Source organism: Monodelphis domestica, chromosome 1 (assembly GCF_027887165.1).
Source record: "Monodelphis domestica isolate mMonDom1 chromosome 1, mMonDom1.pri, whole genome shotgun sequence".
Taxonomy (NCBI): domain Eukaryota; kingdom Metazoa; phylum Chordata; class Mammalia; order Didelphimorphia; family Didelphidae; genus Monodelphis; species Monodelphis domestica.
In genome coordinates this window covers 167,816,230-167,842,567 of record NC_077227.1, presented here as the reverse complement: position 1 = coordinate 167,842,567, position 26,338 = coordinate 167,816,230, and the positions used below count along the sequence as shown (strand labels likewise).

Sequence of the window (26,338 nt, the reverse complement as noted above, 5' to 3'; positions counted from 1 at the left end):
AGTGAAAAGTCTAAAATGTACGTGTTTAGGAAGGCGGCTTCACGCCGTTCCAGGCAGGCCTTTCCCAGGCTCTCATACCAGCCCTGTACCATTTGATGTGCAAATGTTGTGTATATGGGAGCCTGCGTGGCACAGACTGCCTGCCAGCAGCCTGCAATTTTCTCATACAATCCCCCCAGAGGGTCTCTAGGGAGGGCCTGGGCAAAGTCTGGATATTGAACTCAAGAAAGGGGGAATTAAGGCCTTTGAAGATGAGCATTGATTCACTGATTTGGGACCCTGGGATGTTCTTGCTAGCTGAGAAGATACACAGTCCCAAGGCATGGGCAACAGTGAATTTGGGGTACCTCTGGGCAAAATGGACAAGTATCGGCTCATGAGATTTGAGAAATGGAAGGAACCTTAGAGACCAACTAGTCCAACTTCCTCAGGAGGAAAAGAAGACCCAGAGAGACCCCTTAATGAATCAAGTGCATTCAATCATTCTGAAGCCTTAGGCTTGTTTTCTTTCTCATAATGAGCTACAATATCCATCTTCCCTGGGACCTCTCTTGGTCACTTGGACTTGAAAAACATAATCAGAAGGAATCTGATTAGCTACAAAACAGTTCTTTTTGAGTGTTTCTGAGCACAGCCATGGACTGCTCTGAGAGACCTCATTTAACACTGTTTTGAAGCTCTCTAAGATACACACGCGTTGATTAATATCTGCCGGAGTCTTATGTTCCATATCTTCCTATTGGGCTATAAGTTCCATGGGGACAAGAACTCTTTCTTACTTAAATGTTGTATTTCCCTCTGCTTAGCACAGTCCTCTGCACAAAACAGATGCTGCTGCTAATTGTGTTTGTTGAATGAATGGCAAAAGTCTCCGTAAAGATCTTAAAAAGGATTTTAAATGATTTCTGTGACTGGAGGACTTCAAATGGAGATTCAATGGTCATTTGTTAAGGGTGTTGTAGAGGGTATCCTGTTCTGCTTTGGGTTGGACTAGATGCCCTATAGAGACTCTTCCAATTTTGACATTCTGTATCTGAAATCTATGTCTACATGATGCCACCACAGCTGATAGAAAAAGGAACATTTCAGATGAATAATTTCATCAATGAAACATCAAAGCAGTTGGTTTATCTGGCAAATTTAGGAGTGTTGGGTTGTGGAACCACTCAATTCATTCCTTTTTACTATTAATGCCTTTATTGGGAAAGGGGATGTTGTCTGAAAACCAAAGGAATGATCTGATTTTTTGATTCCACAAGTCTTATAAATAGAGCAATATAATTATAGAATCTCATAGATGGAAGAGATTTCCAAAACCATCAAATACAATCCATACCTTATTTAGAAGCTCCTCTCTCTCTGGAAGCTCCCCTCTCTATAGAGAAGCATATATATATAAAATGTTTGAAGACCTCCACAACAGGGAACTTACTCTTTTCCAAGTCAGCCCCTGATACTACTTTGGAACTACTTTAATCATTGTTGTTGTTCAGTCATCGAGTTGTGTCTGACTCTTTGGGATTCCCTGGACCATAACTATAAATGGAGTTTTCCTGGCAGGGAATGGTATTCCAAAGAGATTAAAGATAAGAGAAAGCATGTGCCTATACAAAAATATTTATAGTAGTTTCTGTGGTGGCAAAAGACTGGAAATTGAAGGAATGTTCATCAATTGGGGAATGGCTAAAGAAGTTGTGTGGTATAATTGTAATGGACTTTTATTTTGCCATAAGAAATGATAAACAAGATGATTACTGAAAAACCTGGAAAGACTTATATGAAGAGATACAAAGTGAAATGAGCAGAACCAGGAAAAGGTGGTACACAGTGACAATAGTGCATGATGATCAACTGTGTATACCTTAACTATTATCAACAAGGCAAGGATCTAGGACAACTTCAAGGAGCTCCTGATTAAAAAGGCCATTCACCACCATAGAAGGAATAGGCAGAATTTGAATACAGATTGCAGCAGAACATTCTTCACTTTGTTTCCTCCATGAATTTTTTTCTAATGTAAACAATACGTGTCTTGTTTCATCAAGTGAAAATGTGTATTGTAAGATTATATTTATATGTGCACACAACTAAAAGGAAGGAGTGGGAGGGAGGAATAAAATATGGAGTGTAAAATGTCAGAAAGCAATATTGAAAATTATGCTGATCTATAAAAAAAGGATATTGAAATGGTTTGTCATTTTCTTCTCCAGTAGAGTCAGCGAATCCTTTTATCTAGCAATTAGAGATTAAGTGACTTGCCCAGGGTCACACATCTGGGAAGTGTCAGGGGCTGATTTGAATTCAGATCTTCCTGACTCCAGGCCAAAATTCTATCCACTGAGCCATTTAGATGCCTCCTAATGACTTTCATTAGAGAGCCCTCCCCCTTTTTTGTAATGTTGAAATCTGTCTTGCTATACCTTGCACCCATTGGTTCCAGTTTGGTATTCTGAGAATAAGACTAAGAGTAATACCCGTATCCCTATGCCAGCCCTTCAAATATTTGAAGACTATTATATCCTCTTTAAGTTTTCTCTTCTGCAAGCTAACTAGCCCCAACACTTCCCATTCATCTTTAGATGTTATGCTCTTAAGTTCTCTCACTAACCTGGTCAGTTTCTTCCAGATATATTCCAGCTTGTTAATGCCTTAAAAATGGCATCCAAAACTTGGCAAGATGCTCCAGTTCTGGCCAGACCAAAGCAAAGTGCAAAAGAATTCTCTCCTCCCTCCTTTAATCAGCTATATTCACATAAGGAAGATAGCCAGTTTCTTTTACTCTAGATTTGATACTTCCTAGCATACTGGAGCTAGTAGAATCAATAATGTTTTGATTCTGAGCTCACCAATTAGCATTGTTCCACTGAAGACAGATGAGAAATTATTAAATAGAGGTACAAAGAAGTCACCCTTTTCAAACGGTATTTCTGACCCAGTATAATCTATGTAACTACTGATAGAGCTCAAACAAAGTGCTCCTTGGAAACTTACTCTTCCCCTCAGCATTTTCCAGAATGGCTTGGTCTTTGTTTTCCATTTATTCAAATCCTGATCATCTTTCTAGGCTTTAGTCAAAGCCCTACATCCTTCATGAAATCTTCCTTGATCATATCAGCCCTATTGATCTTTCACTTTTCTGAACAACTATATTGTTCATATATATTGTATATATATTGTTGTCATTCAATCAATTATGTCCAACTCTTCAGGACCCCATGGACCATATTGTTCAAGGAGTTTTCTTGGCAAAGATACTGAAGTAGTTTGCCACTTCCTTCTACAGTAGATTAAGGGAGAAAGTAAGTGACCTGCCCAGGGTCACACAGCTAGTAAGTGTGTGAAGCCAAATTTGAGTTCAGGTCTTCCTGACTACAGTTGTCTTTCCATTATACCATGCTACCTGCTGCCTCCCCTGCCACTAAGTAGTGCATTGGGATCTTCCCTTTAAATGGGTTCCCATGTCATAAAGTTTCTTTCAGTCAAATTTATGTCTTTGTTTCCCAAGCCATCTTTTGGGGTATTCATTTACAGTACCAGAATTCTTAATTATAACTCTGAGTAATGAGGATGAGGAGGATGACTAGCATTTGTGCAGTGCCTACTATGTGCCAGGTACAGTGCTAAGTGCTTTACAATTATTATCTCATTTGATCCTTATGATGACCCAGGATGGTGGGGGTTATTATTATCCCTATTTTACAGATGAAGCAACTAAGGCAAACAGAAGTTGCTTAAGTAATTCACAGAGCTAGTAAGTGTCTGAGATCAGTTCTGAATTCACATCTTCCTGCACTCTATCCACTACATACATCTCAACTGTTTTATGCATGCCAGACTTACTCCAAATTAAATTACAAGTCCTCTCAGGTGAGATTATAGGGAATTCTGGGAAATACAAGGACTTCTGGGGATTGAAGTCTAGGGTTCAAAATCTCCCTTTTTATAGCCAGAACTATGTCTTACACTTTTCTTAATTTCCCAGAGTATTTTCACAGTACTGGGTGCAGATTAGGAACTCAATAAATGTTTGCTGCTTGGTTCTTGGATATCTTTGTTTCCTGGAGATAACCTTCCTTGCCTCAGAGGTACTATGGTAAGTAGAGCAGCAGTTAATATGGACTCATTGAAGAGCATATTGCAAGTATGTGTAGTATATGTTTGTGTGTGAATAGTATTTGGTATATGTGTAGTATATGTAGTATGTAGATGATTGGTATTGGGAATACCAGGAAGCATCGTTTCTGCTTATTGCTGTCCTTAACCAGTCAGAGATCTAGATTTAAAATATGATCCTCAAAGTTTAATTTCATAGTACAATAAACATCTTCAAAATGAAGAATGCTCTCTTCTGCTTAGTGCCCCTTCCAATGAGAGGTGTAAATTGTTGCACAGTGGATAGCACACTCCATTCAGAAGGGTTCGGATCATATTCTATCCTGGCACTTACTTGGAGCCTAAGTGGCCTCATCTGTAAAATGAGGGCGGTTGACTCTCTGACCTATAAAGCCTTTACCATTCTAAATCTAGGATCTTATGGTCCTCATTCTTTTCAAAAACTCTGCTACATTTGATACCACTGACCATCTCTTCTTTAATATGAGTAGTTTATGCTTTTTAAACACTTTAGGGTTTGTAATGCACTTTTCATGAATTATATTTTTAAATTTTAATTAATTCATTTGTTATATTAAAATACCCAGTTAATTCCCTCCCTACCTTTCCCTTCTTTAGAGAAGGCATCATTTGACAAAAAGATAAATGTAGTAGCTTACCTGATTCTTCTGAGAATCCCCCATGGAGGAAGAAATGCAAATATTGCTTTGCCAATGTAGATGAAAAAAAATTGAGTTTTTGAGAAGTAAAGTGACTTTCTTATGGTCACACAGCAAATAAGTGTCAGAGCCAGTCCTCCTGCTGCCTGCTCTCCATTGTCCCATACTAGCTTGCTTTCTCAGACTTCTCTTCTTTCTTGCTTCTTGTGATACAATTCCCCTCTTACGTTGTCTGACCACATCCTTTCTTTTTTCTTTGTTCATTCTTCTTCTCCCATCACTTTAATGGCAGTTTCTCAAGGCTTAGTCTTTGGTCCTTTTCTCTCTATATATTCCCTCCCCTATGACTTAACACATTCTTATGACTTCAACTATCATTTTTTTTATAATGATGCCCAGATTTGCTCTGTCTCCAATTCTGTCCTCCGATTTGGGTTTCAATCACTATACCTTCAGCTGCTTCCTAGATGTTTCCAGTTGGAAATCACCTCTTCACCTTAAAGTAAACATGTCCAAAATTAAGCTCATATTTCCCTCATGCATTGACTCCTCATAATTTTTTTTTCTCCATATCACCATTCAGAGTCTAAGTCCTTTTATTTTTTAAAACCCTTTCTTTCTATTTTAGTAATACTCTATCTAGAACAAAAAGGTGAGGGCTAGACAAACAGGGTTGAAGGATTTGTCCAAAGTCATACAATTAGGGAATATCTGAGGCCTGATTTGAAACCAAATCCTCTGGATTCTAAGTCATCTTTGATATTATTCCTTTTCTTCACTGCATAACTAGTTAGTCCCCAATTCTTGTTGGATTTTCCTTTGAAATCTTTATCATTCATCCAATTATTCATTCTCTTTGCCACCTCTTTAGTCTAAATCTTCCACCAATTTAGAATTAAATAATTGCCTGGACTTCTAGTTGGTGTCTCTTGTCTGATACTATCCATACTGGCAATCTGATCTCGAAAATTCATTTCCATCATAGTCATTCTTCTGCTAGAAAAGCCCATTTATGCTCCATCATTTAAATTCATTTTCTTGTCTTTGTTTTCTCTCTTTTTTTTAAAAACAATGTTTTAACTTTTACCTTCTGTCTTAGAATTAATACCCAGGTGTTCTGGACTCTAGACTGGAGCTTTATCCACCTTGCTGCTCCTAACTTCTTTTTTGATAAAACAACTCTGCCTAGTTGTTCACATGACAAAGTTGTCTATGACTTTAAAAATATTAAAACAAACATTTGTGACAATATGAGCTCCTAGCCACCTTCTCCCATTCCTCACCATCCTGGGGCTGTCATTTATAAGTGGTATCTGCAATTGATGAGTTTGAGCTTTGACTGGCTAAAGGTGTTGAAAATGTACTTTTGCCTCATTATATTGTCTATGAAAGAATAACTGGAGTTTGTTCTCTTCTTGTCCAAGGGAAACCAAACCTATACTCACAAATATCAAAGATCAGAGGCTGAGAAATGTGGAGTATTAAGTTTAAATACAAGGACTTTATACCAAGAGGTAGTGTGTCCTGATGGTTAGAATACTAGGAAGGCATTGGTTCAAGTGTTGCCTTCATTGCCATTCTGCAACATGTTTTGTAATTAGTGAATTTCTCTCTTCTATTATTCTTCCATAACTAACTTTTGGAGGATAATTATTCTTTCCCCCTTAACTTTCCAGGGATGTGTGAATACTGTGGGAATATAAATGAAATACCCTCAGCGTGGAAACACCCAGGAGTCTCAGAGAAAAAGTTCAGGTATAGACATTTCAGGGGTTAAGTGTAAGCCTCAGATGGCAGGATGCAGCGATGATAGTTCTCATGTGTTAGCCATTAGTGACTTCTGTACTGTTTCCTTCATTAGTTTTATGTCAAGTGACATCTCAGTATCACAGATCCAATATGTTTCTTGGGTGGGCTCAGGGGAAAAAAATATGTCTTTGATTGATTTGAAGAATTAAGAAGATTTGGTGGCATCTTTTAAAAAGGAACCAGCATTCTCCTTCATTTCCTCTTTAAATATCCAGTTGTCTATAGACTAGATAGTGATATATAAAGTATTTTTTTTAATGTTGTTGTTTTTGAAGCGCCCAAAGAGCTTCAAAATAGCAGCCATATGCCCCCTCTTCTAAGAACTTAGTGTTCTGAATACTTGCCCACTGAAAAGTAGTCTCAATTTGTCTAGGTCCCAGTGTGCTTTTCTTTAGAACTTGATTTATTCAAATTGTGTGTGTGTGTGTTTGTGTGTGTGTGTGTGTGTGTGTGTGTGTGTGTGTTATCTTTCATTTTCAAGAAGGTCCAGTGAGATCATTGGGTGACATCTTGACTGGTGTATGAATTGGATTTAAGGGTGGCAGAGTTGCACAGAGTGCCTCACTCTCTCTTCCAGAGTCATCAAAGTCCAGAGAGGAGATAAAAGTCAAGACGGCTAGAGATGACTTAGGATTCAGTGATGGCTTTGGCTTTTCCATGTCTAATTAAGCTCTTAACTGCTTATTTGTAGAGACTGTCTGTCCTCCATGTCTGAATTCCATTCTTTCCTTTACTCACCTTGGTACTGTCTGAAGTCCTTTACTATCCTACAACCAACTTAACCTCTTAATGTCTAAAGGACAGAAGACTGGGAGAAGAATTCCAATGGAAAGCCCTGAGAGTCTTTCTCATACCATCATTCACTCGCAGGGCAGGTCATCAGACATTTGGATCACTTGACCAGAACTTGAACTGGGACATGGCAGGTGGAAAAGGCACGCCTTGCAGGACCAAAGGGCAGGAGCTCCTCCCTAATAACTAGACTCTGAGACCACAGAGTGAGAAGATGGGCTCTAACTGAGAAGCATAGTCACATTTCTTCATACAGCTGCAATAATATTACAACACATCTCTGGCCCTTTTCTCCATTCACTTTAGTAATTTTAAAAAAAATCAAACTACGGCAAAAGACTTCCCAAGTACCATTGTGCTCTTTCTGTTTAGCCCATGTTTACTGGAACTTGGCACGGCTGAGGGGTAACTGGCAGATTTTTTCTTCCCATTTGCAGCTCTTTTGAGGGCTGATTTTTGATAGAAAACTTCATAGGAAATATGAAATATTTGGGGTGAAGCCATCCACACAGGAACATACAGATATATGCAAACACACAAAGGTGACACCCATACACACACACATAAATTTACACAAAACACACCCATTCAAAGGTACATGCACAAATGTATATATACAGATACAAACACACCAAGATACATACACATAGGTACATGCATTCACACATATAATAGATGTGTATCATATAGGTATATCTACCCACATATATGTCTAGAGATATACACACAGCATGCGTAACTTTAAATGAAGTCAGGAAAGAAAGGATCTTGGCGACACTCATATATTTCTGTAAAAAACAATATATTCCCCAACTTAGGTAATGGTGATTGCAAAGATAGCTATTGAGCTGAGAAACCAAGCAGTGACCCAAACGGACTCGGAATGACACACAGGCACACAAACACAGCCAAATAATCCCGAGGAGTACACAATATAAATGCTTTATTGCTAGCACAGAAGTTTTCTTTTTAAGTAAATTAAAAGAAATAAATCTCCCTTTTCACATTCTCTATCGCAGTTCAAAGACAACATGTCGGTTAGTGGACGTTTTTGCTCAGACATATGCTACAGTAGGAGAGCTTGACATTCAGTTGAAGAACTCAGAAATAGGGTGTTTTGTCTTGGGACCAGGGTTTGCGAATGCACCGTCATCTGCACTAACAGCCAATACAGATGGCCTGGAAAGATCCATGAAGAGACGATAGTTATAAATAGAAGACTGGAATGGTTAGGAAGCAGAAAACTGTTACATAGAAGGCTATATATACTCTGCCCATTATTCCACATACTCTAGGCTAGGCTTGGCACTTTTAAATAAATGCTGTTCTTTATCAAGATGGAAGATGGGGATGGATGCTGCGGAAGACGAAGGAAAGGTTGGGGGTGGGGCAGCTAACACTGTCCATGGAGAGCCTGCAGGGAAGCAGGAGGGGAGTGGGTGTTTGGGAGGTGACAGGAGCAGGGCCTATTGAATGCTTCCCCCATTGCAGACCCAGCCTCGCTGGAAAGTCTGGTCAAGGGAAGACTGTCAGGGCACAAACGCTTTGGGAGTGGTGTCTGCAACACAAGCTGCTAAGAATGAGAACTATGGCGCACCTGGGATATTCAGAAGGGAAACATTAGGGCTCAGCCATAAACGTGCCGGCTTTGTCTGTCTCTAGTGAATTCAAATCATGGCAGGCCTCCATGGACCAATGTCAAATTCGTTAAACTTGAGGGCAGCTTATTGAATGGGTGCAGGAACTTGAAGAGCCCAAAGACTCCAGATTTGCAGATCTTTCATTTAAAAAACAAAACATTGATATAAAGTAGACCTGAATTATTTCTGCTGTTTGATATCATCTTTTCGTGTCCCCCTAAACTTGTTCATTATCATTATTTTTTTGGTCTGGCTTGGAAAAAAAAAAGATTTAAAAAAATCCTGGGGACAGCTGGGTGGATTGAGAGCCAGGCCTAGAGATGGAAGGTCCTGGGTTCACATCTGGCCTCGCATATTTCCTAGCTGTGTGACCCTGGGCAAGTCATTTAACCCCCACTATCTAGCCCTCTTTTACCACACTGCCTTACAACCAATACACAGTATTTGCAGATCATTAATTTTTTAAACCATTTAGACACAGTATTGGTTCTAAGGCAGAAAGGAAGGGTTTAAAAAAAAGTTTAGCCACCTATGAAAAATATTGTCCCTCTCCTTTCCTCTTTCTAGAAGGAAACATAGAAGGCATTTTGAAAAGCAAACAAATTCAACAACAGAGAAATAAGACTACCAGAAGCTCAGAAGTTTCTGAACGACCCCCGCTGCCTGCTCGATTGGCATCTCCCTGACTTCTATCTCCTATTGCCTGATGGCTAGGAAGAAAACCAGAGAAAGTCAGGAATATCATGATTTCTGGCTTCTTAATACATCTGCAGTGTACCAGCTCTTGGCGTTTCTAGTCTGGTCTGGCTCTAACTAAAACCATTTCATGTTTCACTTTGAAGAAATGGATAACATGAAACGGTAATTTGGCTGCAAAACCTTGGAAAATTGTTCCCGGCCCAAACATCTGCCCCAAATGAGCTCAGCTGAGGAGCTCTTCTTGGGGGAAGGGAAGGTAGTGGGGGGCAGGGTTGGGGGGTGCAGAAAAGAGAAGAAAAAGAATGAAGGAAATGAAAAAGGTCACCATTCCTCAAGAAGAAAGCCCTTTGGACATCCAATGAAACAGCTCCCTCACTTGGCCCCAGGTTCTAGGAAGGGACGCTGAATGTGTTCAATGGCCGTAGTTCTTAACCCTTGTTCTATTTCCTCTCATTATTTGGTAATACTAAAGTGGTTTCTCACAGAGTACCAGTCAACCTGGCACGGTTGGTTTGCTTTACAAATGCAATGAATTGCCTGGCATATAGGTTATCATTTAAATTCTTAAATAAAGACTGTGTAACACTTTGTATTCCTGAGTGCTGGGCCCCACAGAGAACATTGAGGGGGCTTGACGCAGGCTGGTCTGCCCCCTTTTCCTCCTGTCCCTTCTTAGGAGTTCTTTTGGGGAATCTTTATTGTCACTGTCTTGACTTCCGAGTACTCTCGCAAACCGCATTCTCCCCTGGGAAAGAGAAAAGAAAAGAGAAAAAGGGAGAGGTCAGATGCTGAAGATCCAGGTATTTGGGCAAGTCTACTTGTCCTAGAGGAAGAGGCTTGCTAAGCCCCCTAGAACCTGGATGTTTCTGGATGATCATTCTTGAGATGTTGTCATCACCCCTTTCCTCCCCATTGGGGGGTTCTTAACTTGGGGTCCAGGAATTCCTGAAGGGCTTCTTAATGCTTCTATAGGGAGTCTATGAACTCAGGGCAAAAAATCCATCTTTATTTTCACTAGCTTCTAACTGAAATGTATCATTTCCTTCAATTATGAATGAAAAAGTATTATTCTGAGAAGTCCTAAGTTTCACTAGATTCCTGAATAGGTCCATGGCATAAAACGATGTTAAAACCTTTGCCCTAAAGCAACTCCAAAGTTATGATTTCATCCATCTTCCCAGGTTTTTAGTTTGTTCTGTTTCTATTCTTAATTAAAAAAAAAAACAACTTTTCAGACTTATTTCTAGCATAGCTCTTCTCTGAAATAATAAGGGGCTCACACCTAGAAACTAAGGCCCAGGGCCATGGCATGGCTAGCTGAGGATCATTCCAGCCAGCATTCAGTGTTCGAATGACCACTTCTTTGTGGATAGTGCGCTTTTCATACCTAAAATACTCCCCCTCTTACGATGCTCTGTTGCTCTGTACCCTGAGAACTATATCTTTCTTGGTAAATCTGCCGTCTTCTGACAAGTATTGTACAAAACGATTCTGATGATAAAGGATGAGGTTCCCAAGCTAAGGCAGACACCACAGAAGCAGTTCCTGTTCCTTTTCTTGATATATAGCAAGCACTTAATAAACTCATTGATCACTTTGATGCTTGGAGAGATCAATGTTCCTGCCCCTGAGGAAGATGAAGACTCCACCACATCTCATTAGTTGTTGGGACTAAACAAAATGAAAAAAATTCAATGGGTGTCTAACGGGATGAGGAGTCTTTCTGCCTGTGCTCTGTTGGTCCTTGGATAGTGTCTGGCTGGATTTTGACAGGCTGAAGACCTTCCAGCTTGTTGTGACCAACTAGAGTTGTGCTTCATTGGCACAGGCTTCAAGAGCCCATACCACAATGAAGCATCCACACAGGACTTTAGTTGCTTCCCAGTTTAAATGAATAAGAATGAATACCAGGAAGCACATCTTAGAAGAGTACAAACTTGGGGCCCAAGACATCTAAAAGTTTTTAAAAATCCTTCCATTTGGGGAGGCTAGTTGACTTTGTGGAAAGAGAGCCAGGCCTGGAGAAAAGAGGTCCTGGGTTCAAATTTGGCCTCATTGTGGCCCTGGGCAAGTCTCTTAACACCAATTGTCTAGCCCTTACTGCTCCTCTGCCTTAGAAATGATTCTTGATATCAATTTTAAAACAGAAGGTAAGGTTTTATGTTTGTTTGTTTTAAATCCTTCAGTCTATGGACCAGTAGAAATCAGCCTCACAGAGATCTTGGGGAGTCAAGGAAAAGAGTAAGTAAATAAAAGAAGGTAAGGAAGGGAATATAATAAACCCCACGGGAGCATCTGGGTTTCATTTCCTTTCTCTCTGTTGACCAGTTCATATAGATCTTTAATATCAATCATCAAGTATTTATTTATTAAGTTTCTACTATGTGCCAGGACCCCATGCCAGGTGCCAGGCATACAAATACAAAGAATGAAACAATCCCTACAGATAGATGGATAGATAAATAGATATATAAATAGATAGATGGATGGATGGATGGATGGATGGATGGATGGATGGATGGATCGACAGACAGACAGACAGGTAGATAGATAGATACATAGATAGATAGACAGACAGATAGATGGATGGATGGATGGATGGATGGAGAGATGGGTGGATAAGTGGATAAATGGATAGATAGAAAGATAGATAGATAGATGCATATGTATATGCATAACAGTTGTCTACCTCACATAAGCTCTTTTTGAGTAGGGATTATTTCATTCTTTGAATTTATATCTATATACATTTATTTATGGAACTATATGCATATATTACAAAGGGTATTTATAAAGTTAATAGATAAAAATATGTCCAAAGCAGTTAAAAACAAGTGAGTTTGAGAGGGACATTAATAGTTGGGAGAGTCAGGTGAACTTTCCCAAAGAATCAGCTCCATGTGATGGCCATTTCTGGAAGGAGTACAGATGACAAACTTTCCACAAAGGAAAACACACCCCTTTTAGAAGTTCCTTATGAGAATATTTACTGTCATGACCTTCATTCCTGAGAACTAAGTACTCTTCTGAGTATCCTGCAGCTACATTTCAAAAACAGTATATGGAAATATTTTAGTGAGCCACCAAGGCTGGTTGTTGTATCTCTCTTTTCATTGCCTCTATTTTTCTTGCACCTGGCTCTCCTCACACCATTTTCCCTCCTTCTCTCTTTCTTTGATAACTTAGTTAAGGATTGCCTAATGCTTAGGGTCTCAGTCTTGAAATGAGAAGACCTGGGATCGAATACCACCTCAGATACTTACTAGCTATATAACTCTCGGCAAGAAACTTCACTACTGCGTCTGTTTCCTCAGTTGTAAAATGAGGGGATTGGACTCTAAGAGCTCTTCATGCTCTAAATCTATTGTTTTATATTCTTTAAAAGATTCATCCTTCCCTCCTTACCTATGAGGGAGTCCCTGTCTCTTCATCAGTCTTAGCTACTGAAACCCTGAAAATTCTCAGTACCAAAGTCTTTGACCCTTTTAAATGATTTCACATCATAAATAGATATGGTTTTACCAGTGAAAAGGACACTGCCATCTGTGTTGTTGCTGTACCTCTGAGAACCAGTGAGCCTTTCTATTTGATCTTAGCCAACATCAAACTATCTATCTATCTTTCTTTCTATCATCTATCTATCTATCTATCTATCTATCTATCTATCTATCTATCTATCTATCTGTCTGTCTGTCTGCCTGTATGTATATCTATATGTATGTATGTGTACATCTAGAATGTGATCCCCTTGACAGCAGGAAATCTTTTGCTTTCTTATACATATACCCATTACTTTGCACATAAAAAATGCTTACTAAGTGCTTTTTCATTCACTCATTCATTAATATCCTAACTAAAATGGGGCATTGCTTTAAGCGGTCTATCCTGATTGAGTAGCCATGCCACCTGTACACTCCCTAGTGGACTCAATAACCCATTCAAACCCAAGTGTCTGATGATCTGCATTCTTTACTAAGAGCAATTTGGACACTGAGGATCAATGAATTAAGTGAATCTCTTTGGGGCATCAAACCATGGGCAACTATCTGAGCCTCTATTTCTACAATGGAAAATGAGGGCACTGATAGCAGATGGGTAGCATGATGGATAGAACACCAGGCATGGAGTTGGGAGGACCCAGGTTTGGAGTTGGCCTCAGATACTTCCTAGCTGTGTGACCCTGAGCAACTCATTTAACTCCATTTTCCTAGCCCTTGCCCTTCTGCCTTAAAATTCATACTGAGACAGAAAATAAAGGTTAAAAAAGATGAGGGAATTCAATGTGATGATTTCTACGGTTTCCTCCATCTCCTTGAAAGTAGAGTTGGTTTTCTTATTTGTATCTCTAGTCCCTGGCATAATAGGTGCTTTAAAAATGTTTTTTTTTAAATGATTGACATTCTAGGATTCTATGAATTATTCTGGAGAAGGCAGCTGGAAGAAATGGGTCAAAAGGACATTGCTTATCCAAATCATGGTCTATTTTGTATTGTCATAGAAGTGAACAATAAAAATTTAGAACTGACTTATTCATTTAAGTCATTCACTCATTAGTGCTGTCCAGGCTGCAAGACAGATTATTACGAGCTCAGCTCTGGCTCCCCTTGGACTTTTTCCTGCCCTCAGGCCATTGTGAATATGCCTCACCATCATGGACATCATGTGCCTGTTTAGAGCTAGGTCACTCCCTTCTTATTTCCTGATTTTTGCACGCACTTGGGGCAGATCCATGCACTGAGCTCTCCTCTCCCTGTCAGTGTCCTAACCCAGTCACTATCAAGCATAAAAGAGGCTAATAAAGTCCTTTGTATTGCTGGAAATGTGGTTTTATGTTTGACCATTGTATTATCATCACATGTGAAGTGTATCAAAGTAAAACCAAATCAAATAAAAGCATTCACCTCGGAGAGCAGCACTATCATTCTTCAGAGGTCCCAGGACTATTATCTCAGGCATGGTTTAGATAATCTTGCTTAGAGAAAGGGAGATGGACTAACCTCTAACATTAAAATACCCACTGGTCCAAGTATCTACATATAAGGTGAATCACACAATGGATCTGAATCAGGGTTTCTTCACAAAGGGTCTGTGAACTCTTAAAAAATAAGCTAAAAAGCAATACACATGGAATCAGGGAAGAGCTGAGTGCAAATTCCATCTTTGTCACTTATCATAGTCCAGTTCTTTCGGCTCTTTTACCCTCACTTTTTCTCATTTATAAAACTGTAATGCTAATGTCTTGTATAATCTATGGGGTTATTGTAAGATCAAAATGAAAAAAAATATATAAAATGCTAAGGTTTCTATAATTATATAATACATAACAAATTATTATAATTATAATCATAAAAATAAGATAATAATTGTATTTCAGTATAATTGGTTTCCTTTTTATTTTATGCATTTGAAACCGTTATTCTGAGGTTCATCACATGGTTAAAGGGAGCTATGCCACAAAAAGTTAAACATACCTAACCCAAATGTTATTAATAATTATAATAATAAAAATTATCATTACAGCTAGATAGCTAGAATTTCTATGATGCTTTAAGCTCTGTAAAGCTTAAAGCTTTAAATAGGTTAATCTTATTTGATCTTGAAATAAAAAAACTTGGCTAGTATAGTAGAAAGAACACTGGGTTGTGAATCAGGAGACTTGAATGAAATGTGGTTCTGTCACTGTGTGACCTTCCTCAAGTTAGTAAACTTTTCTGGGTATCCATCTTATCATCCTGAAAATTTAGGGATCAGAGCAGAGCTTCTTTGAGTCCTTTATGGTTCTATCATTCTATAATCAGATAGACTAATTTCTTAATGAGTGGTTTCATCATTTGTATCTTCAAATGCTCTTCAATTCTCCTAATTCAAGAATTTGTGACTTCTCTGGGGTGGGTGCTCCCTCTAACATCATCCATTGTAATTCTCCCATACCTCAGCAGACAGTTTTATTTAGTTTTGTTTAAACCCTTAGCTTCTGCCTTAGAATCAATAACTGTGTATTGGTTCCAAGGCAGAGGAGCAGCGAGGGCTAAGCAATGGGGGTTAAGTGGCTTGTCCAGGGTCACCCAGCAAGGAAGTGTCTGAGCCCAGATTTGAAATCATCTCTCTCTCTACCAGGCTTACAAGCTGCTCTCTCATCCCCTTACTCTTTGGGAAAAAAATCTCTGATGTTTCCTTCTCCGGTTTGCATCTGAGACTGTTTATAGAAGTAAAGAAGGGCTGAGAGCTAAGCATCAGGCAACGGAGAGCAGATTGAAAACTCTATGGGGAAATATGTCTAATTTATATATTAAAAGCCAGAGGCTGAGTTGTCAGAAACTTAGAGGATAATTCTCACTAGGTTTTTTGGGGTTGGGTAGAATTCATTGTTTCTCCACCTCCAATTCTGTTAACGAGTAAAATAAATAATTCCTGAAGCAAGAAAACTGGGACTGGTGAAAAGCACCCTGGATTTAGCATCAGAGGAACTGAATTTGAATTCCAGCATTACTACTAATTTAACTGTCTGACCTTGGACAAGCCATTTAACTTCTCTGAACCTCAGTTTCCTCTTCTGTCAAACAAGGATGTTGACTTGGTTGACCTCTAGGGCTCCTTCTGGCTCTAAATCCTGTAGGTCACTACTATATTACATTTTAGATAGGCAGAGATGTGTTATGGCCAGTGGTTGCCAGAAACAGGATGATAGTTTGGCATGGAGATTAGCCTATAGGCTCAGTTCTGGAGCTCAGCTAAGAGAGATGGTTAGATAGGATCATTTCTTGGGTGCTCTTCCTACCACTCTGAGTAGAACCAGACTCACTTTGATGGGAGTGGTGGTAGTGAAATACAACAAAAAATTCAATAATCTAAACTATAGTAATTAAGAATTCTTACTAGCTTCCCTTTAAGAATAAGGTTTTGAATTTTTTTTTAAGTTGAATTATCTGGATAATTGCCTCAACCCTCCCTTCCATTTGGCTTGTGTAAACATAGTCTTAGATTGTTTCTGCATGATGTCAAAACAAAAATTTCAGTCAATTAACTGGTTGTTTTGTTGACATGGTACCGAAAAACTGAGCCAACTGGTTTATTTATTTATGTTACTGAATCAACTGGTTTCAACTATAAGATGTGCTACAATAACAACCCCTGTCTCCTATGACCTCATAAGAAGGCTACCTGCAGTCTTTGAATTCGTTTTCTTTAATATTTTGATATCTGTATGACACAATAGAATGTAATGGACTTCTCTACTAGCAGCAAAGCAATGATCCAGGACAATTCTGAGGGACTCATAAGAAAGAATGCTATTCACATTCAGAGAAAGAACTGTGGGAGTAGAAACACAGAAGAAAAACAAATGGTTCAATAGAGATATAATTAGGGTTTTGATGTTAAAGGATCACTCTATTGCAGATATGAATAACATGGAAATAAGTTTTGAACAATGATGCATGTAAAACCCAGTGAACTTGCTTGTCAGCTCAGGTTGGGGAGGAAAGGCGGGGGGGGGGGGGATCATGAATCATGTAACCATGGAAAAATATTCTATTATTTTTTTAAAAAATGTTTTAAATTTTTATATCTGCATTCAATATAATTGATTTCATTTCTAATCCTATATATTTTATTTTTATGCATTTAGAAATATTATTCCTGGGGCCATTAGTTTTACCAGAAAATGTACTGGGGACACTCATCAGTCTTTGGGCCACATTGGGAATTATATAGAGGTGGATATATTGAGTATTGGTGTTGGAGTCAGGAAGAAGTCAAGTTTGATTCTTGCCTCAGGTACTTAACTGTGTAACTAGACAAGTCACTTAAATTCTCAGTGACCCACTTTGGGACATCTAGTTAGATCTAGATATATCAAATATGTATATCTATGCTCTTAGAGAGATCTCTATATAGATATAAAGATATACTTATTTATTTTTCAGATGATTTTAAGTGTAATAGGTTTCTAGTAACTAACTCTAACAATATAGATCATACCTACTTTGTGATTTATATCCCTGTAATTAATATATATTTATATTTCCACAATGTGGTGAAGCTGACAGAGTGCCATACTTGGAGTTAGGAAGACCTAGCTTCAAATCCCATTTCTGATATTTACTGGGTGACTAGAGCACTTAAACCCCTCTGGTCCTCAGTTTCCCTATCTGTAAAATGAAAACATTGGACTAGATGACTTCTAAGATCCCTTTCAGCTCCAAATCTATGAGTTTAAGAGCTCTCCTGTCCCTGATGCCTAGTATAGAGAATTCAACACTTAAATATACTCAACTGTTGTTCAGTGGTGGCTTCATGTATACATATCTTGCTTCGATTGAAGCTCTTCTTTTATTTTTATTTTCTTTTATATTTTTTAAACACTTACCATCTGTCTTAGAACCAATTCTAGGTATTGGTTCTAAGGCAGAAGAGCGGTAAGGATTAGGAAATGGGGGTTAAGTGACTTGCCCAGGGTCATGCAGCTAGGCTGTGTCTGAGGTCAGATTCGAACCCAGGAGCTCCTGTCTCTGGGTTTGACTCTCAATCCACTGAGATACTCAGCGGCCCCCGAAGCTCTCCTTAAAAAAAAAAGAAGTCTTTCCATAGCACCTGACACAGCATTAGGCACAGAGTGGATGCTCAATCAAGGTATTAATTATTTGAAGTCTAAAGACCAGTCCAAGAAAAGTATAATGCAGCTCTGTTCTCTAATGACAGAACAAATGGGCATGGACGGCTTCCACTTATGACTCACAGTTATGGCTCTCAAATGTTTTCAGAATTAAGGGAGATTTGCTCTGGAATAGCTTGTTGAGTCTTTGGGGTATTATATGTCTCATGACCACTCAATAAATGTTCATTGTAGACAGTGAAAATGACCATGAGAATGATCATTAAATTATTATACAATGCCTGGGGCCTTTTTGATACCTATAATAGTAAAACCCATATTTTGAACATTTTGAAAATGAATACCAGCAGCTCCAGGGCTCAGCTGATAGAGAGCCAGGCCTGGAAACAAGAGGTCCTGTGTTCAAATGTGGCTTCAGATACTTCCTAGCTGTGTGACATAGGACAAGTCCTTTAACCCCAGTTGCCTAGCTCTTATCACTCTTCTGCCTTGGAATTAGTACTTTGTATTGATTCTAAAATAGATGGTAAGGATTTTAACAAAAAAGAAAATGAATAGCAAAATACTTACATTTCTCGCCCATTTCCAGACATCTTGAATCCCCCAAAAGGACTCTGAGCATTTAAGGCGTTGTAACAATTGATCCTGAATGAAAAAGAAGTGGTAAGTTGTCAATGGAATCTCCTTACATGGGAAAAAAGGCATTGGGCTAGTTACTCTTATCAAAAGAAAATGCATTTTTAACAAGCAAAATAAAACTATCTAATTTAAATTTAATTAAATTTCCTGACTGAATCCAATTTAATTTAATTTAGGAAACACTTGCTAAATGTCTAGTAAGTAACTTGGGCACTGGGGATAAAAAGACAAAAGTTTAGCAGTCCCTGCCTTTAGGGAGCTCGTGTTCTAATACCAGTGTACAACCTGTACATAGATTAAAGCAATATCAAGCGGAATAGAGTACTAACAACTGGAGGGATTAGGGAAGACTTTGTATAGGAGTTGCACTTGAGTTATGCTTATATAAGGAAGATGGGAAAAGGCACCTCCAATACAGACGACCCATCTAAATAAATACAGAAGCAGGCAATGAAATTGCTGATACAATGTACAGGGCCATTTTGACTGAAATCAAAAGTATATGAAAAGTAGTAACATGAAATGAGACTGGAAATATGGTTGGGAACCAGATTGTGGAGGGGTGGAAATATCAAGCTGGGAATGTTATTTTGTCCTAGACGTAATAGGGTTAAAGATTTTTTGAGCAAGGGAGTAGATTCTTGACATGGAGGAAGCACCTCTATATTAAAAGGAACAGAAGAAGTAGAAAATGGAGTGCTTCCATTTGAGGCTGGATTGTCTTTCTTCCTTTCCATCCTATCTGAGCAGCATCATCATGACAAGGTTCCTTCTGCCTTCAATTAGTACCAGGTCTGCCCAAGGAAGCAATGACTAAGACAGAAAAAGGGGGAAAGACTCACCAAACAGTCCCAGCCTGCATCGCTGCCGACACTGTGAGTGCTTTGTTAATATCATTTGTAAAAACAGCAGCAACGAGTCCAAGGTCAGAATTGTTGGCTCGCTCTATAACTTCATCCAAAGTCTTAAACCTCAAGATTTCCTGAACTGGCCCAAAAATCTGTAACAAAAATGAAACGTTTTGCATATAAAAGTGATTTTGTGATTTGTCTATCTATATTTCTCTCTCTCTCTCTCTCTCTCTCTCTCTCTCTCTCTCTCTCTCTCTCTCTCTCTCTCTCTCTCTGTCTCTCTCTCTCTCTCTCTGTCTCTCTGTCTCTCTGTCTCTCTGTCTCTCTGTCTCTCTCTCTCTCTCTCTCTCTCTCTCTCTCTCTCTCTCTCTGTATAATCAATAACATAAGAGTATAGGGGCAAGTAGGTGGCTAAGTGGATTGAGAGTCAGGCCAGGAAGCAAGAGGTCATGGATTCAAATCCAACTTCAGACACTGCCTGTCTGTGTGATCCTGAGCAAGTCACTTAGCCCCCATTGCTCAGCCCTTCCCACTCTTCTGCCTTGGAACCAACACACAGTATTGATTCTAAGATGGAAGGTAACTTATAAAAAAAAAAACATTCATGATAATACAAGGCTATAATCAATACTTTTTATTGATTCCCTTATTAAAACTTAATTTCAGCACTACTGTACCTCCAAATATTCCAAACTTTCCAAAACAAAATCAGATAAAGAGACTGATTCAAAAATTTGCATAACATTCAGAGTTTGGTTTTCTCAGGCACTGGTGAGCACCCACAAACATGTGTATGCACCTATGTTCTTCATGCACAGAGAAAAGGTATACTCTTGTGTTGGACTCCAGACTTTTTCAGTTCTCATATTCTAGGATTCCCAAGCTGAGATATCTGTTATTTATCTAAAGTAAGAGCAGAGGACCAAAATGAAGAGGTGGTTGATCCCAGGGAGATGCACTGTTTGTTTCTCCTTCACAACAAAGGAGGATTTTTTTTTTCATTTTAATTTTTTAGACCATTCATCACAGCTTTGCTCTGACTCTAGGCTGGAAAATGAAGACTTCAGTGTCATGTCAGGCCAGACTGGCACAGCAGAAAGGAGGCTGGATTTGGATCCAAGATTCTATCACATCGATAATTTGCTATCTCTGTGACTATGGACATACAACCTTTATAAATCTGTTTCTCCATCTGTAATATGAGGATAATAACTGTACTAAGGCCAAATGAGATAATATATGCAAAAAGTGTTGCAACATTAAAGTATTATATTCAAGACTATTATTATGAAATTGGGTATAATGACATTTGTTCTATAAGTCATGGTGGGGTTGTTGGGGGAAAAGTGGTAAATCTTTATTATTATTAAAATTATTTATATTTATACTTATATTGTATATTATTACATAATGTATAATATAAATACTATTAAATATATATTAAAATTATTATCTTTATTACTAAAAGTTAACTACCATGTGATGATTATTATGAATAGCAAAGACCATAATTATTCAGTTTGCTACATGAAATTCTATCATCTACCCATTTCCCTACTAATTCTTTTTGGCAGAGCATTTGTATTTGTATTACATACATAATCCATTAAAAATAAATAAATCCAGGAAATTCAACTTCTTAGACTTCTGCTAAGGAACTCCAAAATGGAACCTGAAGGAAATATCTGACTCTCTAAACTGAAATATTTTGTACCTCTTCCTTGGCAATCCGCATGTCATCGGTGACATTGGAAAACACAGTAGGCTCAATGAAAAATCCCTTGTGACCCAGTCCTTTGCCACCACATTCCAGCTTGGCTCCCTCTGCCACGCCACTCTGGATGAGCTCAAGGATCTTGTTATACTGTTTCTTGTCAATCTAGAGAAGAAATCATCTTGTCAACATAAACAAAGAAAGTCTGCTATGAAAATGGAAATTGATAAATGAGTCTGGTATGAATCAATCAATTGACAAGTATGTATTAAGGACCTTCTCTGTGATAAACCCTATACAGGATTCTAGAGCTACAAAGTCGGAAATGAAGGAGTCCCTACCCTTGAGTAGCTTATATTCTATTGAGTAAATATACACAAAGGTGTATATGTATTATACACACATATTCTTAAGTATATAAATATAAATATGTCATATGTGTAAACATATGCAATTTATATTTGTAAATATATGTAAATATAATATATATATATACACATATATGTATGTTTGGTCATTTTCCAGTTGTATGGAAAATGTTTCCAGTTGTATGATCTTTATGACCCCATTTTGGGGTTTTCTTGACAGAGATACAGGATTGGTTTGCCATTTCATCCTCCAGCTCATTTTACAGATGAGAAAATTGAAGTAAAAATATATACATGTATGTGTCTGTGTGCATGCACATGAGTGTTTTGTGAGATTATTGCTCAGGCCATACAAACCTGAAGTGAATCTGAAATATCTATTCTTCTGTTCCATTAGCCTCCCCAAAGTCTTTATCCCCAGGGAGAGTGTGATAGATGTGATAGGTTGACATTAATATTTTAATTATGTGTTAATGAACTCTTTCAAATCCTTTGTTTTAAGCACCTCCTTTTTTCAGAAGGAATAAACAACTGTCTAATACTTGATATTTACTACATAGTTGAGTAAGTTCTCTAGAAAGGACCCTGTTAATCCCTTTTGAGGAGGAGACCCTTCACAAATCAAATCTATTTTATTTAGGAGTTCATCCTTAATTCCCAATTGGACACATAACGTTGGGGGGAGCCCCAACCCCTCTATTTAGATTTAGAGTCCCTCAGGGATGGATCTGAGTCTATTTGGGGCTGAAGCTAAGACCCTTTTGAGGAAGGGGGTTGGAACTGTAATATAAGTAATATAAATATAACTAAAATAAATACAAAGGGTTTTTTTTTTTTAAGTGGGAAAGCAAGCATTGGCATCTAGAGGATCAGGAAAGGCTTCCTGTGGACAGTTCCCTGTTAAGTTCCTACATTTATATCTAGGAACTGAGGAACTGTATGGACTTGAAAATAATGGCTATCACAACGAATTGGAAACTAAAGGAATGTCCCTCAATTGGGGAATGGTTAAACAAAATGTGGTATATGATGGTGATGGAATACTATTGTGCTATAAGGAATGAGAAACAGGATGATTTCAGAAAAAGCTGGAAAGAACTACATGAACTGATGCAGAGTAAAACAAGCAGAACCAGGCGAACATTTTACACAGTAACTGCAATATTGTGGAATGAGCAAATGTGTTAGACTTTGCTACTAACAGCAATACAATGATCCAGGACAATTCTGAGGAACTTATGAAAAAGAATACTGCATATATCCAGAGAAAGAATTGTTGGAGTAGAAATGTAGATGGAAACATATGATTATTACTTGTTTACTTAGGTATTTGATTTGGGGTTTTGGTTTTATTTTTTTCTCTCTTTTTTTTATTTAGTCAATTTAGAACATTATTCCTTGCTTACAAGAATCATATTCTATCTCTCCCTCCCCTCCCCTCCCCTACCCTTCCCGTAGCTGATGCACAATTCCACTGGGTATTACATGTGTCCGTGATCAGAACCTATTTTCATGTTGTTGATATTTGCACTAGGATGATCACCCAGAGTCTACAGCCCGTCGACCTATGTAATCAAGCAGTTGTTTTTCTTCTGTGTTCTGCTCCCACAGTTTTTCCTCTGAATGTGGATGGTGTTCTTTCTCATAGATCCCTCCGGGTTGTTCAGGATCACTGAGGTTTTGGTTTTATAAGATTATTCACTTACAAAAATGAATTATATGGAAATATGTTTTACGTGATAATACAGGTATAACCCAGACTGAATTGCTTGTCAACTCCAGGAGGGAGAGGAAAGGAGTGAGGGAGACAATATGAATCATATGATTTTGGAAAACTTTTGTGGAAATTTCATATTAAAATAAAATAAAGATAAAAATTTAAAATAAATACTTCACATGAAGAAAAAAAGGAAGAAAAGAATGGCCTCCATAAATTGCCATTATAATTCTAGGTAATGTTCCTAAACAGACTGCATACATCTGGGCCAAAAGGTAGCTAACCCACCTGAATTATTTACATGAAAGAATAAGAACTCAAAATCAAATTAATCATATGGAAAGCACACTGATTGTCAAAGTGGCCACAACCCCATAAAGTGCTTTTGAAAATAGCAAGTTCTATTTCACTGTGTTATTATTGTTGTGGTAGTTATGAAGGTGTTCTTGTTTAATGTGTATGAACGTGACTTTGGGGGATGGTATGCTTTTAAATTGTAACTTTAAAATTGAAAAAATTATACAACTTGAAAAGGGCATTTTTAATATGTCCCTATAATTCCTAGAAGGAAATGTATGAAATGTTCACTTTCAAAGTCTAGTCACTAATCAGCATAGTCAGTTGAAGCTAGTTCTTATAAGATGACAGACCATTTATCTTAACAATTCAATAAAAGATTTTTCTCACTTGAGGTATTTTTTCCACTTTTTTCTTCTCTGTTTTTGCTTGAATTGCCATGATAAATAAATGTCTAGATCTCCATTTCCTTTTGGCAATAAAGATGGGATAGAGGTAAATTATATATGCCCAAACCTAAAGAGACATTGCTCTTCATCAGAAGTTTTCATGGGAGACCTGTTCCATTTATTCTCATTAAGTATTTCTTGCTCTTCTATAAAACCAGATTTCCATTTGGCAAAACTACCAGAACAGCACAAGAGAGCTCACAAAGAATGTGACTCTCCTCCCTAAAAAGGATATTTCCTCCCCTCATGTACAAATCATTTTACGTTGGAGAGAACAGATAGAAATGTTGATAAGCTCATTGGAAGACCAAGGATTGAATTCCATCTCTGAGACCTACTGGCTATGTGACTTTGGGCAACTGTCTCTATATTGCAGAGAAGGTACTGACCTTCAATCACAGAGGAAATTCTCCATATCAACAAAATCTCAGATCTAGTCCTTTGCTATAAATCGCAACCATTGTTCTCTGCATTGGAGTAGAGCTAGCCAAAATGTTTACCAGAACATAGCTACCATGACTATCTGCCATGCATCTAGGGTTGCCCAGAACCTCAGCACTCAATGTTTAGCTGGAATGGAATATATGCTCAGAGAACCATTCCATTCCTACATGGGATAGAATGAATTCTCCCAACCCATTATAAATCTGTCAGGACTCACCCCCTCTATGGATCAAGGACTTGAATGCCTGGCAACTCACTCCTCTTTGCTAAACACTGAGCCAGGTGCTCTTGTAGAGTGATGCAACACTTCAATTTCTAAAAAGTCCTCAGAACTCTTGAGAAATTTCTAATCATTGCCTAAATTTTTGAAAAAGATAAATTGAAGGAATTGGTGCCCTTATTTTTTTCAGAAGCAAAAATAATTTTGAGGAAATTGCTATGAAATGAAAGGCTATGTAAAAGCTAATTTGGAAGAGAAAGACTCCTCACCAACCTGAATATCCAGTCACATGCATGAAAACAAGCAACTTTCTTTATATGCCTAACATCTAGGAGGACCTCATTAGACTCTACAAAGGTTCTGTGAAGGTCCAAAGTAAGGAAGTAAAAGACTTTTTATTACTTACCTGAGGGCCTTGTTCGGTGGTTGGGTCAAAAGGACTTCCAACTATTCTCCTCTTGGCACGCTCCACACTTCTTCGAACAAACTCTTCATAGATGGACTCTTCCACAAAAATGCGGGATCCTGCTGTACAGCACTGCCCTTGATTGAAGAACACACCCTGGTGGGCCTGCTCCACAGCATAGTCCACTGCAAGATAAAGTCCCTTTTATCTGTATTGCTCTTCCCCACTAGAGAAGCGAGCACCTGTGCCTTATCCCCAAAGCACCCAGTGCAATACTATACATAAAATGGGCAGGAAATGGAACTGACGTGAGATGTCCATGGAATTGGTGTTTGGTGCCCGAGAGGTATGGACAATAGTATCCCTTGCATTTTGAATAGGAACAAGAAAGAGAATATACCCTTCACTTTTCTGATGAACATGTGTGATATTTATAATCACGATACTTTTGTCCTTTTTTCATTGCTCACATCTTAGCTGCTTAAGGAATAAGGTTATCAAAGTTTCTATTAAAGGGATATTATATTCCTCTGGCAGATGGAATAATTAAAATAGAAGATGAACTTTTAACTAATTAAGTGCTAAACTGGGAGATTCAACAACTAGATTTTTTGAACAACTCAAGTAAACAAAGATGTACTAAGTGCTCACTTACTATGTGCCAGGCACTGAATAGAAAAGATAGTACATTATAGTGGATGCGATGCTGAAATTAAAGTCAGAAAGATTTGGGTTTAAATCCTGCCCTTAGATATTTATTAGCCATGTGAAGCTGGGCAAGTCAATTAATTTTTTTTAAATTTAGAAATGTTTATTTAATTAATTAATTTAGAATATTTTTCCATGCTTACATGATTCATGCTCTTTCTCTTCCCTCCCTCCACCCCACTTCATAGCCTATGTGCAA

The 26,338-nt window shown here is 38.2% G+C and overlaps 1 protein-coding gene across 3 annotated transcripts in view; it reads right to left on the bottom strand.

Moving 5' to 3' along the window:
• Positions 1-8,299: 8,299 nt before the first annotated feature.
• Positions 8,300-26,338, bottom strand: part of ALDH1A2 (aldehyde dehydrogenase 1 family member A2) — a 186,645-nt gene continuing 168,606 nt past the window's right edge. For all 3 annotated transcript variants that reach the window (XM_056809383.1, XM_007479682.3, XM_001368117.4), the window contains 5 exons: positions 25,432-25,616; positions 21,531-21,695; positions 19,808-19,965; positions 18,897-18,971; positions 8,300-10,457 (listed from right to left, as the gene is read on the bottom strand). In XM_056809383.1, the coding sequence (XP_056665361.1) occupies positions 10,385-10,457; positions 18,897-18,971; positions 19,808-19,965; positions 21,531-21,695; positions 25,432-25,616 (656 nt within the window). In that variant the 3' untranslated portion in view covers positions 8,300-10,384. The remainder of the gene's footprint in view (positions 10,458-18,896; positions 18,972-19,807; positions 19,966-21,530; positions 21,696-25,431; positions 25,617-26,338) is intronic.